General features: G+C 37.4%; 1 protein-coding gene across 2 annotated transcripts in view; it reads right to left on the reverse strand.

Moving 5' to 3' along the window:
- The window catches only part of UNC13B (unc-13 homolog B (C. elegans)), a 218,677-nt gene that overhangs the window by 117,610 nt on the left and 84,581 nt on the right, over nucleotides 1–16,486 (reverse strand). For both annotated transcript variants that reach the window (XM_012656768.1, XM_012656771.1), the window contains exon 7: nucleotides 14,826–14,883. In XM_012656768.1, the coding sequence (XP_012512222.1) occupies nucleotides 14,826–14,883 (58 nt within the window). The remainder of the gene's footprint in view (nucleotides 1–14,825; nucleotides 14,884–16,486) is intronic.

Consider the following 16,486-nt stretch of genomic DNA (forward strand, 5'->3'; position numbering starts at 1 on the left):
GGGAGGAAACATCCCAGGTATAAGATAAACAAGAATCAGCTATCTACAGAAGACCAGAGTGATTAGGATGCTTTAACGCAAGGGCCAGAATATGAAGCTAAGATGAAAGGGAAAAAACAGTAGCAGAAAGGTGGCAAAAGAATAAGATAAGCTCTGGACCTTTGCCTTCTGGGACTTTAGAAATGAGAAGGGGAATGAAAGGAAATCGATGAGGTGGAAGAATCTTCAGGGTAGAGACCAGCTGGCCAGACAATCCTATTTTCCTGCAGGGCATGTGATCCTAGGTAAATAAGTAATCAGTGACATAAGGTTTGCTCTGCTGCTTCCAGTGCTCACAGAAATAGGTCTTTAGTCACAGCAACCAAATTTTAGTCACCAAAATTTTAAGTGGCACAAAACTTTCAATGCTACAACAGATTTAAACTGAAGGAAAGTGATAGATGACAAGGAGGACATTATGTATCTGAAGTAAAAGGAAAAAAAGGCTCCCAAAGGGCTGAATCTGTCAAACGGGGCCAGCCTTGTATATCTTAGCTCTTTGAAAAAAATCTGTACAGCGGAAGGATTCATGTCCTTCAGCAGATTAGCAAGCAAAGCTATGACAACATTCTGCTCCCTCTCAGCCAGTATGCCCTGCATCTCTTGAATCCTATCCTTTTCATTTATACTATTATGAACAATCTTTCCTTTCAAGCAACACATTTCAATTAGCTCTTTCAAAAGTCATTTCTAAACTAATTTCTCTGGAAAGCCTTCTTGAACAAACTTTATGCCATTCTTCACCATCTGTTTATTCTTCTGCCACCTCAGGACTTTCTTGTCTTTCCAGAGTATATTACACACCTGTTGAAGATAACCATAAATAACACATTCAAGTTGCTGTCTTTGTGTATTTATCTTCTTCTGGCCTGAGTCTAGGTTATGATCCAGGTCTTCAGATTCTTTTTGCATCCTCCCACTAATTCCTCCATGGCCCTCACAAACAGACTCTCTGGTCTATGCATGTACTCATTAAGAATAAGAACACCCCAAACAGAAGCCTTTGAGGAGGAGGAAACAAAAAGATGTATAATGGATAAGTTTCTTTGTACTCAGGGGCTTTGAATCTCTTTTTTATAATGCTGATCTGGAGTCTCAAAGCTTCACAAGAAAAATTAAGAAAAGTATAACAGTTCTCTTTCTGTCTAGTATATGCTTAAATGTCTTCATTTGTACTAAGGATAAGCTGATAAAGCTTTAGTTATTGCCAACCCCATGTCTCTGCTGCCTGAATATGAGTCTAGTACTCTTAATTACAAAACCATCTTAGGAATCTACAAGCTCTGGAGAAAGTAAATTTCCAACCGAAAGAAAAAGGATGCCATCTTCCAGCAAATACTGCAAATTACACTCTCTTTCAATGATAACTATTTTCTTTTTCCTCCCCCCACCCCCGCCACAGCCTGCCCCTGGCAAAAGGCCAATTGTCTTTTCCTAAAACCTAGATGGGATGAGGTCCTTCAGGGGCAAACAACCAAGCATCAATCCCTGAGTACCTAACACACTCAAGAGAGTGAGACTAAAAATCTAAAGACTACCACCTTACCCTTGCAATTCACCAATCCCATGGGGAAAAAAATCCTGTCACTCAGAATGGTAAGTCTCAGAAAAAGTGTGGAGTACATTACTAAACTATACTAGAAGATAATGATGGCTGATGGGCTCATGGGTGTTAGTTCTGTTACTACGCTCGAAAACTTTAATATTTTACATGTATTCTTTCACATATTCAAATACTGCATAATTAAAATTTTAACCTATTTTTTTAAAAAGAAAAATTAGAGTGTTGGGAGAGTATATACCAAATTGTAAAGGTTAGAGAGAAGTAGAGACGTTTTGGAAATTACAGAGTACTTTCACTTTCTACATTATACATTTCTGAAAGATCTGAAGATTTTTATAGTCCACATGTTATGTGTTTCTATTTTTTAAACAGTTTAAACTAAAAAAGGGACTGATTTGGTATGTTGGGAGAGGGGAAAAAAATCTCTTCACAACACCATGCAAAGTCACCACCAAGAATTCAAAATTAGTAAGGAAGCTAACAAATCTTGTGGACATAAACTGCCAGAAGTTCTTAACCCAGTAACAGATGTGTGAAAGTCATTCTAGGAGGGTGAATGAGGACAGAGGAAACATTCCTATTGTATTCAAGACCAGCATTTTGGGAAACAGATCTTTGCCATAGAAAGCAACCCAGAGAATAAACAATCTATTCCCTGTGGCTTTAACAAATTCTTAAAGCACGCTAAGAATCCTGAAGGGACATTGATCAAGAAGTATTTAAATATTAAATGTAAGTTAGCTGTGGACATTTTATTATAGTAGATGGTACTCTAAAACCAATTCAAAGGATGGAAAGAATAATCAAAAGATCTCTGATGTGTACATATATGCTTGGACAACTATAAAATCTCTCAAATGATTCATAAGAAACTGTTAACGATGACTGCCTCTGGGAAGAAGATCCAGGCAGCTGGGAAACAGGAAGGGAATGGAGACCTTTTACTGTATTCCCTTTAATATTTTAAAACTTTTGTACCAAGTATGCATATTACCTATCAATATATGAATTAATTTTAAATAAAGCAAAAGGTAGTAGCTAAATAGGAAAAGCAAGTGTTTGTGAATGGCAAATTATATCCCATGAGATTTTTGCCTCCATGGGGTGGTACAGTGGACGTGACCTTAGAGTTAAACAGACCTAGGTCTTAATCCCAGTTCACTCATTTCCTAGAATTGATGCAGAAAAAGATAACTAGTTGGGAGACCTGAAAAAAAAAAAAAAAAAAGACTCTGAGCTGCTCTTCACAGTACCATGCAAAGTGGCCTTCAACAATTCAGAACAAGGAAGCCAATACATTCTGCAGCTTTTAAATCACAGGTAACTTGAAATAAGACAGAATTTTAACCTAGAGGGCATGGACGAGAACCCCCCAAACCCATGATATCTATTGAAAGAATGATATCACAGTATGACAAAAAATAATTAGGAAGGTTGTGGAGCTGGACATCTCTTTCATGAGGCAGCACTGTAACAGATGGAGCTAAAGACTAGTTGGTATAGGGACTAAATAGCCCACTTATAGGGCCTTGAATTTAAGTAAATAGCATACATATTATATTATATTATGGCTTCGAGAACTGGATAAATTTGTAATTAAACCTAAGTTGGCAGTGTCCCAGAGGAACCTGGGCATCAGGAATGAGTTCAGTCTCTCAGGTCTCCCAGGACTATCTTTTGCATCTGTCCCCCAACATTCAGTGCAGGATATCGTTTATGAAGGCTATTGGAAGTCCTAGCAGGCTGTGCTAATGTCTGCAAGAAGCCTACTGTGGAATAGAAACACAGCATTGCAAAATATATAAAGCACATGATTCTCTGAGTTCTGCCCCTTCAAAAGTTATGGTGAGAGATTCTGGATCTCTTTCATCAAGACACTGTTAGAAACATGGATTCACCTACTGTGTGGTCTGGAAAGGATGCTAGTGTTACTAGTTGAAACTGTGAAGCCACAAAGTTCTCTAAGAGATGTATCTGATAGGCAAGGGTTATCACCATGATGTGTATGGTCACATGGAAAATAAGCACAACAGATACAAATTTGTGGAGAACTGGCCATAGCATCTGGTGCTAGTCAGGTTTCCTTTTTATCTGGAGCTGTGCAAATTGGTTAGGTCTGATGGTCAGGAAGCACCAGGTCCTCTCAGATCCTTTCCATGGCAAAGATCTGTTTCCCAAATCCAGATCTGTTTATGTCCTTTGGCATAAAATGCTGGAATGATAATCCCATTCTCTATCTGATCAAGCCTTGAGACAGTAATTGCTAATTGGGTCCACTTTTTCTGATATGTGGTGGGTCTAGAATACAAGAATGGCATTCTGGACCAGAAACAGGTCGACAAAGTTTCCTGTTCTACTGGAGTCCATCATCACTAAACTAGGAAAGCAAGTCCTGGCCCCCATTGAGAGGCAGCCATAAAAGTCCATAGGCTTAAAGCTAATCTTGTCTGTGGTAGGTGGAGAAATGGGACTAAGAATAGCATTGACAGTACCTACCTAGAGTTTTATGTTTGGTTGATTTTAGTGGGGAGATTATACCATCATCTGTAGAGCAGGTAGGAACCTAATCTTCCAGGTGGGGAATATCTGGTTACATATACAGAATGACCCATTTCTCTGCCTCCCCACAGAAGTAGAATATTAGAAATAAAACAGGTCATAGAGTGGCAGTGAACAGTTTTAGATAGAGACCAAGAATAATAGGAGGCTATAAGAGGGGTATTTGAATGTGGTGCAGACTAGACATAAGGCATGTCAGCCCTCATGGCTGAATAGTAGTGAAAAGCATTGAACACCTCCTGTTTCCTGTCTATCAATAAATTTCAGTACGATTGACATTGGGACCAGAAAATATAATAATAACACTTGAAAAGGAAGAAGGGTAAAGCATTTTATATAAACATGTCTCTTTTGGGTATGTTGGTAAAAGAAATCCGTTTAGAGTTAGTAGTGGTCAAATAAGATGTCACAACCTGGTAACCAAGCAGTGTATTACTAATATTAATAGTAGTTCTCAACGACTGGTGATTGCTATTCATGATGTGACTCACACCCAACTGTTCTGAACCGAAAAATTCTCTTCAAGAAAAATTTTAAATATCTTAGGTTATGCCCTATTTTACTAATTTAAAGAATGATTCATACTTAGGACATTTTGAATAAAGATCTATATATATATTAATTACAAGCAATACTGACACAAAACCAGTGAAACAAAACCTTAATAGATAGATGGTGGCCTATATCTCAAACAAAAGTTCAAGCTATCTTTGAGGTCGTATTACAAATAGAAATAAAATAGACCCCAGAAACTTTTTGTTTCATACATAGTAATTGGTTAAGGGAGATCTTAGAGATATTATCAATAAAAGGGACACTGTAACTCTAAGAGCTACTTAGAACTTTCAATTAAGAAATCACTGTTATTGCTGAACTAAACTGTAAATTTCAACAAACAACTATCATTCAGCTAAGTCCCAAATTCAAATTAACGGGTGAATCTACAATAATATGCCTTTATATTGTCAGGTCTGAGATCATTTTTTAAAATATTTTTTTTAATTATCATAAAAGAAATGCATGTTTTTGGAGGAAATCTGGAAAATACAATTAAGTATTACATAAAGACAAAAAGAAAACAAAACTTACCTATAATCCTACCTCTGAGAACTACTATTAAAAGCGAATTTCCTCAGCGTTATTCTATGTACATGTACATACAACTCCTTTTTTAGATAACTGGGATCATCTTAATCAGTTTAGCATCCTACTTTAAAAATTTATATACATAAATATTTCCTGTATCTTACATATTTAAAAGCATACTATTTCATCATATGAAATACCACAGTTATCCACTCTTCCCAAATTTTTTGCAATTTTTCACCATTATAAGTAAAACCTGTACATAAACCTGCCTTTGCACCTCTAGTTATTTTCCTTGAACACTTCCTAGAAGTGAAATTATTAAGTTAGAAAGGTTGTACTAATTTACACACCCTAGCAGTATATGTGAATCAAACCCTTGCAAGATGCTGAATCACTTTTGATTCATTCTCAATTGCAGCCAGTGATACTGTCATTAGTATAGTAGGTAGGCAAAGCAGAAATATATAAAAATTGAAAATAATAGAAAGCTGTTGAACTTAGTAGTAGTGAGACAGTTTGGTATGGTAACATGGTGTACTGCTTTATTCTTTGAAAAGATATAGACAGAAATATCCTTACTGAGGAGTGAAGTTTGAATACCTTACAAAGTTTACATCAATTTCTCATGTTTAGCCCCACGGCTAACTTAAATGTTCACATTACACTGTCTGTTACAAGTAATATTTGTATCGAATAGGCAGATCAGATTGCACAGCCTCAGAATAGCTCTATAAATCAACGAGCAAAAAGGTACTCAAATATGAAAAGGCTAACACACAGATAAGACCTGTAAAAGTAAACATGATGTACTGAGATTCAAGTATATAAAAAGCAGCATGCATCTCTTGATATCTGCTACCAACTCCTAGTTGAGGCCACATCTGAGGAACACATCCTAAAAGAACAGAAATAAAAGAAAGTATGTTTATTCTCTAAGGTAAATATGCAAAATCTAATCTGCTAAAAAGTCCTAGAAGGAAAGTTATAAAATGTTGTAGGGGTAAAGAGAAGAATTTTTAATAAAGATGCAAAGGCAATTTAATAGGAAAAAATAGCCTTTTTAACAATTGGAAATTGACATACAAAAAGATGATCTTAGACCCTTTAACTCATACCACATACAAATGCAATGCATGAACCTTCACTAAATCCTACAATGGGACAAAGGGGACAAAAGATTGGAGGGAATATTGGGAAATTTTGAATATAGGATAGATATCAGATGACATTACGAAATCTTATTAAATTTTTTGGTATGATAGTGGATCTGTAATTCTATGTGAATTACATACTAAGGTAAAAAAAAAAGAAAACTTTCAAGAACCTTAAACTTTACTTAGTAGGCTAGTCATTGGTAACAGCATTAGTATATTAATCCTGAAATTTGCTTGTGTACATTACAGGATACAGAAAAAGAGTAAATAATTTAATGTTCTTGGGAATAGAGGTTCTCACTAAAAGAAGATGATACATATATGGAATGAAGGAAGACCAGGGAAAACCCTGTGGTAAGGATGTTAATTGGTCATATCAGTATGAACATTTAAGTTGCATCTGTGAGCTTGTCTGTTTCCTAGCTCTACACATTTAAAGAGCAAAGAAGCAATAGCACTCCTGTAGCAACATGCAAAACTAATGCCAATATCTTGATTTTTAAATGCCATTCCCCACTAAAAATAACCAGGGCTCACTAGAGAAATGACTTATTTCAGGACTGAGGCAGGGAAAAGACAAGATAAGCCTGGAACATCTTGTACTAGGAAAGGGAAGATGTGGTCAAAGAATGATGAGGCCAAGGCGGGCAGATTGTTTGAGCTCAGGAGTTCGAAACCAGCCTGAGCAAGAGCGAGACCCCGTCTCTACTAAAATTAGAAAGAAATTAATTGGACAACTAAAAACATATAGAAAAAATTAGCCGGGCATGGTGGCACATGCCTGTAGTCCCAGCTACTCGGAAGGCTGAGGCAGGAGGATCGCTTGAGCCCAGGAGTTTGAGGTTGCTGTGAGCTAGGATGACGCCATGGCACTCTAGCCCAGGCAACAGAGTGAGACTCTGTCTCAAAAAAAAAAAAAAAAAAAAGAATGATGAGGCCATGTTAAAAGGAACTCTCATAGGCCAAATTTGGGATAATCTGAGCAAAGAGAATGACAGACCTGAATTATAAAACACTGAATTAAAAAAAGAATCATGAATCCATAGTAATGCCATTTTTCAAAAAAAGGGTACAAGAGAAAACTCTTCTTTACAGATGACTGACAACTACTCAATATAAAAGTGTGACATACTAATAAATAAATATGTGGTCTCTGCCCCCAGTTCCTGACACAGAGGTTCTAAAATGCTTTTAACTTCCTGAGTGACAGGGATGACAAGAGTGTCTTTTGTTATTCATAATAAACCCCTTTTAATCATACTTGAGTTAATGCTAATGAGGTGACTTTTGGAGGATGGGGGCTGGTTGCCAGAAGAACCAACCATGTGGGTAGAGGGTTAGAACTTTCAGTCCTGCCCCTCACAACCTCCAAAGAGGGATGAAAGGTTGGAGGTTGAGCCAATCACCAGCGGCCAATGATTTAATCAATCGTGCCCATGAAGTCTCCATAAAAACCCCGGCTGACAGGGTTTGGAGAGCTTCCAGGTTAGTGAACAAAAACACATCCATTTGGGAATGCACCATGCAGGGAGAGTGGTGCACCCCAAGTCCCACAGAGACAGAAACTCCTGTGCTCAGAACCCTTCTGGACTTTGCCCTATGTATCTCTTCATCTGGCTATTCATTTCTATCCTTCAAAATATTCTTTGTAAACTGGTAATATTATAGTAAGTAAACTGTTTCCCTGGGTTCTGTGAGCTGTTCTAGCAAATAGCAAATCACTGAACCTGAGGAAGCGTTCATGGGAACCCTGGTTTATAGCCAGTCAGTCAGAAGTACAGGTGGTAACCTGGGGCTTATGATTGGTGCCTAAAGTGAGGAGCAGGGGGACGGAACCCTTAACCTATGGGGTCTGTGCTAACGCAGAGTCTTTAGTAATTAAACCACAGGGCACTCAGTTGATGTCTGCAGAGAATTTCTTGGTGTGGAAACCCGACTCACTGGGTGTCAGAATTGTTTTAAGAGTATAGTTTTTTCCTCTCAAAAAAGAATAACAGAGTTATAAAATCACTTTATAACCACAATGTAATAAAATTTAGGCAATGATCATAATAGATTCTAAAATTAATGGATGTTGCTGGGCGCTGTGGCTCACATCTGCAATCCCAGCACTTTTGGAGCTGAGGGGGGAGGATCACTTGAAGCCAGGAGTTCAAGGCCAGCCTACGCAACACAGCGAGACCCCCCCACACAAAAAAAAAAAAAAGAAAAGAAAAATTAACTGGATGTGGTGGCATGCACCTACAGTCCCAGCTACTCAGGAGACTGAGGCAGAAGGATCATCTAAGTCCAGAAGTTTGAGGTTGCAATTAGCTATAACACCACTGCACAATAGCCTGGGCAACAGAGCAAGACCCTGTCTCAAAATAAAAATTAAATTAATGGATGAAAGTTTGCTTAAAAAAATAAGACATATACACACAGTCTCAAAGTATCACTCCTTCCTGCCCCCACACACAGATTACTTATTAATTACAAAAGGGAAAAAATACTTTTGCAATGAAGAGATCTGGAAAACATCACCTGAACTAATAATTAGCATAAACATCACAAATAAAGGGACAAATTGACATCAGCTATGTAGTAACCTGAATGTAATTATGAGGAAATAATCAAACAAATCCAGATTTTAGGAAATTTTGTAAGATAATTTAACAGGATCCTTGTCAACTGTCTTATAGAATGTCCACATCAATGTGAGACCAAACCACCTTTGGGAGAGCAGTTCTTGGTGAAGAGAAGTTACTCCTTCCCTTCCCTTCCCCACCTCCTAGGAAAGGGAAAGATGAATGTCTCTCCTCTCTGAATCCAAGTGAGGAGGACCTCCAAGATTCACAAAGATTGGCGATGCTTACAAGAAAAGGAGCCAAACAGGCTGGATGTCTACTTGAGACTTGCTGATGTGAACTGTGTATCTCCCTAAGCAGCCAGAGAGGACCGGACAGAGGCAGTTATCAAAGGAGACAAAAACACCCTAAAACAAAGGTAATGCAGAGTGTTAAATCAGAAAATTAGATCAGATATTAAATCAGAAAGTTTGACCCAAAAGAAAACACTGGGAAGAAGCTTCTTGTAATTTCAAAGGCTAAGAGCAAGAGTTTCTTTAAAGCAGCAGCCCAGTGATTTCTAAAAATACTTCACAGATATCTATCTCAAGTGACTGCTGAGGATTGATCCTAACATGCTGAGTAGTAGGGGGGCTGTCCATGTGAAGGAATTTCAGGAATAGGAAATAATAGGGTCATGTGATGGTACAGCTAGAAAAGTCCTAGAGATCATCTAGAACAACTCTTCTATTTTATACTTCAAGAAACTGAAGTAGAGAGTGGAAAGACTTCCAAAGTCACAGAGAGAGACAGCAGCAAACCCAGGTCAAGAACAAGGATTCAATTATTCTATTATTCTTCTTAATAATAACTTTTATTAAAAGTAGTATATTGTTAACTATTTAAAAAAATTTAAGGCCGCAACCTACATCCTAGAGACAGATTTGGTTAGTATTTGGAGGATTCTTTTCCCAGTAATTTTTCTCATAATTGTATAGATGCATTTACGTAAGTATATCAGTCTGCTCAGGCTGCAATGACAAAATACCATAGACTGGGTAGCTTAAACAACCGAAATTTATTTTCTCACAGTTCTGGAGGCTGGAAAATCCAAGATCAAGGTTCCAATAACGTTTGGTTTCTGATGAAAGCTCTCTTCCTAGCTTGCCAATGGCCATCTTTTTGCCGTGTCCTCATGTGGCTGAGAGAGAAAGCTCTTGTCTCTCTTCCTCTTCTTAAAAGGTCATCAGACCTATCAGATTAAGGCCCCATCCTAAGACCTCATTTAACCTTTATTGCCTCCTCACAGGCCCTATCTCCAAATACAGTCACATCAGGGGTTAAGGGTTCAACGTATGAATTTAGGGGGGACACAATTCTGTCCATAGCATTCTGCCCTCCAGCCCCCCAAAAATTTATGTCCTTATTACATGCAAAATACATTCATTCCATCCCAACAGCCTCAAAAGTCTTAACACTCACTCCAGCTTTAATTCAAAAGTCCAAAGTCATATCTAAATATCATCTAAATTAGTTAAGAGTGATCTTGAAGTAAGATTTACCCTGAAGCAAAATTCCTCTCCAGCTGTGAACCTGTGAAACCACACAAGTTATGTGCTTCCAAAATACGATGGTAGGACAGACATGGGATGGACACTCCCATTCCAAACTAGAGAAACAGGAAAGAAGGATGACATGACAGGTCCCAAGCAAGTCCAAAACCTAGCAAGGAGAATTCCATCAGACCTAAGGCTCAAGAATAATCCTCTTTGGCTTGATGTATTAATATCTGCCCCCTCAGCTTTTCAGGAGCTGCACTCTCCGCAATGGCCCTACACTCTTACACACAGAAGGAACAGGCTTTCCCCCCTGGGCCTGTGGTAAGGGTGGCAGCCCTTATGATCTCTAAATCACTTCAGGAATCATTGTTCCTTTTCCTTGAAAAACAGTGCACATTCTCAGCCAAATAGTTTTATGGTCCAGTCCTATAGAATTCAAGAAGTCCAACAACCTTCCTTCATTCATCTCTCTCCTCTTGCATTTTACTATAAGCAGTAAAGGGAACCCACATCACATCTTCAATACTCTGCCTAGAAATAATCTCCTCTGCTAAATATACAATTTAATTGCTCTTAGGGTCTACCTTCCACAAAAACACTAGAACACAATTCAGCCAAGTTGGTTGCCACTTTGTAAGAAAGGATCACCTTTCCTCCAGTTATTGCCTTACCAATATTATTATTATTTCTATCTGACACCTCACCAGAATGGCCTTTAATGGCCATACTTCTACCAACATTCTATTCATGATTATTTATGTATTCTCTAAGATGGATGCTTTTTGTCTAGTTCTCCTCTTTTCTTTCTGAATCCTTACCAGATTCAACATTAACATCCATATTTCTACCAATAATCCCTTCACAGAAATCTCAGCTTTTTCTAGCATGCACCTCAAAACTCTTCCAGCCTCCACCCATCAACCAGTACCAAAGTCACTTTCACATTTTTAGGTATTTGTTTTAGCAGCACTCTACCTCTCGGTACCAAAATCTTCAAGTAGTCTGCTTGAGCTGCCACAACAAGATACCTTAAACTGAGTGGCTTAAACAATAGAAATTTGTTTCTCATAGTTCTGGAGGCTGGAAAGTCCAAGATCAAGGTGCTGGCTGATTCAATTCCTGGTGAGCACTCTCTTCCTGGCTTATAGATGGCCACCTTCTTGCTGTGTTCTCACATGGCAGAGAGAATGAGCTTTGGCATCTAGTTGTCTTCTTATAAGGTCACCACTCTTATCAGATTACGACCTCATTTAACCTTTATCACCTCTTCCCAGGCCCTGCCTCCAAATATAGTCATATTGGGAGTTCAGGCTTCAACATACGAATTGGGAGGGGCGCATTTCGTTCCATAGTTTTAAGTCTTAAATTATATATGTACATATATATGTGTGTGTGTATACATATATATACACACACCGAGTGAGTTTTATATATACAGTTGACCCTTGAACAACACAGACTTGAACTGCACAAGTCCATTTATGTGCAGATTTTTTTCAACCAACTCAGAAGGAAAAAAAAGTATTTGTAGGATGTGAAACCTGCATATAAAGAGGGCCAACTTCATATAGGCTGGTTTAACAGGGCTAATTAGGAGACTTGAGTATGTGTGAGTTTTAGTAAACTCACAAAGTCCTGAAACCAATCCTTCGTGTACACTGAGGGACAACTTGTACTACTTTTTCTTAGTTTCATGAAAATGTTTCTATTATTCAAAGCATAATATTAAATAAATGCATAATATTCAATCTTATAACTGTTATTTACTGTTTAACAACTAAGTCATTTTCAAATTTGTTATTTAAATAGTTCTGCAATGAACATCTGCATGTACCTATAGTCTGCTGTGATTACCTAGGATAAATTTCTAGAAATTCAACTGTTGAGTCAAGTCTATTAATATGTTAAAGGCTCTTGGTATGTATTGCAAAATTACTTCCCAGAAACCTGTACTAATATATATTCCCATCTGCAGTAGACATTTTAATTAGAATAAAATATTTTTCTAATTGAAAAAAAATATCAGTGTCAATGACCAAAAGAGCAAGGATTTTATTATTAAAGAGCCAGGTCAGTAAATGAAATGTGTGGTTCTGGATTAGATCACAGTGTGAGGGAAAACTGGCTAAAAACATGTGGGGAACAATTGGGGAATTCTTAATATGGACTGTATTTTAGATAATATTGTACCAGTGTGTCTTGATTATGATAATTGTATTTTGGTTATGTAGACTGTTTTACTTCACAGGAGAAACATGCTGATTTGTCATGAAGTGTGCAACTTACATTCAAATGATTTGGAAAATACCTGTATTTTTGTGTTTGTGTAGAGTGACACAGAGATAGGGATAGCAATATGAGACAAAAATAAGAAGGCAGAGGAGGGAAAAAGGGAAGGAGCAAATGTGGCAAAATGTTAATCACTGATTCTAGTAAAGAGTAATGAGTGCTCATGGTACTGTTCTTTCAACTTTTCTACAGGTTTAAAATTTTTCAAAATGTTTATATATGAGGGAGCAGGCAAAAGAATGGGCTATTCATAAAAAATTAAGTAGCTAGCAAACATATGAAAAATGTATGAGAATTAATGAAATTGCTGATTTTTCTGGCTTTTTAAAGATCAAATGCCAAGAAGGCAGGAGGAAATAATCACTTCAACTGCATTTCATCAAATGGGACCAGGAAGGAATGGAAAGTGAAATCTCAATCATTCCACTATGCTTGTCATTAGCAGTCCTGAAAAAAAGTTTAATAGATGAACACGATCCAAATTAACTCATTACGATGAATTTTAGAAAGGACCTATAGACTTTAGTTCACAACCTGGTTTTTAATTCAGATTTTTCTTGCTTCCTGTGACCCTAAATGTTTGACTCTAAACAGTAAAAAAAAAAAAAAACAAAAAAACCCAAAAATAGTTAGTAATAGGTCATACGAAAATAGATTTTCTTTAAATAAAGGAAAATATGTTAATCTCTGCCATCGGTCTTAATTTTATCAGGAAAGTACAGAATGAAAGGCAACCAATGAATTTATAAACCATGAATGGAGGTTTTCCTTCTTAGAAACAATATGAAGGAAGCGGTATAATACAGAGATTCAAGGTACGGACTATGAATGTCTCTGTGTTTAAACATTTATTAATATTTCACCACTTACTAGCTATATGATTTCTGGCAAATTCCTCAATCTCTTTATGCCTCAGTTTCCAATGTGAAAAATGGGGACAACAGTAAAATCTATGTCTTAGGATTGTTATGAAGATTAAGTAAGTTAGTACAGCATCTGACATACTGCAAGAGCTCAATATATGTTAGCTGCTATGGTTCTTATTATTACTAGTATTACTACAACAACTGCTACCACCATTACCACTATCTTTAAACAGCAGTTGATGGAGTTTGGCATTTGATTCAGAAAAACTATAGTGACATAAAAGAAGCACCACCGCGCGCGCACGCACACACACACACACACACACACACACACACTCTGCAGGTTGAAAAAGTGAAAGAGAACAGACTCTAAGTCAGTCCTTTAATGTCTCAAGCTGTTTGGGGAGGAAACTGAGAACACTCAGTTTACATGAAGAAAAAAATGTTGACCTCTGCTACTGATCTTACTTTTATCAGAAAGGTGGCCTACAGAATGTACAGAATGGAAGGCAACCAATGAATTTACAAAGGTAACAATATGCCAACAATGCGTGGCTCATTTCAAGGAGGAATATGTGATCTGGACAAACTAATCTCAAGAGAAATAACAAGGTCTCTCACTCAATTAATCATTTATCAAATTGTATTGAGGTTTAACCATACATCAGGTGTTGAGCCAGACACCAGGAATACAAAATGGAAGAATGTCTACATCTTTAAAAACTGTGTATTTTTGTCAAAGAAATATACATGAATAATATGATGGATATACGCACAGGGTATGATGAAGCACAGAGGAGAGACACCTAAGCAAGATTTGGGAGAAGGAGGAAACAGCAGGAAGATTTCCCAAAGGTGATGACATTTAAACATAGCCTTAAAAAATAACATTAGGTATACAGGGATAGAGGGGTAAGAGCTAGCAAATGGAGGAAAAAAAATGAGCACCTGCCTACAGTAACACAAAACCAAAGGACTTTTTCCTAAAGCTAATAGGCAAATAGCCACTGGAGGAATATGCGTGAACAGGTGTGCTTCTGGAGTATCTTCTGTTTAAACACACTACATTGTTACCCTCCCCAACTCAAAATAAGCCAAGTTTAGAGAAGGGACAGAAACCTGCAATTACCAGAGGTTCAGAGACAAGTATTCTCACTTACAACACTGGGCGGCAGCAGTGGGCAATGGCTTCCTCTGGCTTTCTTCTTGAATAGAATACTAGAAGCAGAAAGGAGAAAAAAAAACATATATAATAAGAGGCCAGAGTAAAGAGAGGGAAAAAAATCACAGCTACCTAGAAAAAGATTTAGTGTTTAGGGTCAAAATCTTTACCGAACAGAAACAGTACATCCTGCTATTTTCCCTGTGTGATCCTGACATAAAGGCCAGACTATCACTTATGGCACTGGCCCAATAAAATAGGATAAACCAGGATAGCAAAAAGGCTATTCTGACCAAGCACACCTGGGCACCCACCCGGCTCTGCCAGGTAGCCGTAGAAAGCTTGGCCTTATAAGTCTTATAATATTTCCCAGTCCTCTGAGTTTTCCTGTGGCTAATTCAGGTGATGGAGCTGAAAACCTCTAAGGCTGAATTTTCTCATCTTTAGTAACAATGCTTCTTCCCTTACAAGGTCACATGGGAAGTAAGTGAAATTGCTTACCTAAGCATGTGGTGCAAAATCTGGTACCAACTAGTTCTCTTCACCCTTACAATCTAGTCATTGCAACCTTACCCACCACCACCACAAAAACAAATATAGGGTACTGAAGCTGTAAGAAAATCTTCTGTAAAAGGGAGCAGAATTAAGTGCAAATCTTGAGGATGGGCAGGATTTGGAAAGGCAAAACAGAAAGAGAAAGGTATAAACAAATTAACAGAGGTACACAGACTCTGGAAGACAGTGAGAACAGTTTGGTGAGAACAGGACTGGAAAAATATAATTTGGCCCAGCAACTTGGAAACATGAGATTTGGAGTTCTCATCCTAACTCCACCATTTATTAATAAGCTGTGAGATTGTGGGCAAGTCAGAGCTTCTTTAAAGTACGAATGAATGAGTCATTCATTCAACAACTACTGACTGAGTGTACACCATGTGCAAGGCCTTATTGTAGGCACTGGGGGAACAGAGTTTATAGATCATGGTAAGGAGTAGAGACTTTATTCTAGTGTATTAGAAACCATTTAGGATCGATTTGATTACACTTTTAAAAGCTCACTCTGGCTGCTATGAGATGAACTGTAGGAAACAAGAGGGGAAACACCAATTACTGCGATAATCCAGACAAAAGTTGGTGGTGGTGTACGTAACACTCATGAGTATTAGTGGTGAAGGGCATTTCAAATGGTTGGATCCAAATATAAAACACTTTTTTGTATAAAAATACTTTTACACGTAACACAATTTACAAGCAATAAACTATGATACAAATTTCAGAAGTAGATACTGTTATTACTACTTCCAACAGAGAATGATTAGAAACCAAACACAACTTATATTATATGATAGTATTAGCAAAGCTACCAATCACAAAAATGTTCAAAACTCCTTGAAGGTCAAACATCTACTCCAAAGTAACAAAGGGACTTGGTTATAAATAATAACTGTTATAAATAATGATGATTTTTGTAGGCAGTACATAGGCATAACAGTGAGAAAAATCCCAGAACTTTAAGTATTAAACTAGAACAATTCAGACTTAAGAGATCAGAGTAGATATTTTCAGAAGCCATATTTAATGACTCTGTTACAGGCTCAAAGCAGAAAGTTGAAGTCTAGCTAGAGCATAATTAACTGACTGCCACACTAGAAAAAAAAA

This window comes from Propithecus coquereli, unplaced genomic scaffold, assembly GCF_000956105.1.
Source record: "Propithecus coquereli isolate 6110/MARCELLA unplaced genomic scaffold, Pcoq_1.0 Scaffold114, whole genome shotgun sequence".
Taxonomy (NCBI): domain Eukaryota; kingdom Metazoa; phylum Chordata; class Mammalia; order Primates; family Indriidae; genus Propithecus; species Propithecus coquereli.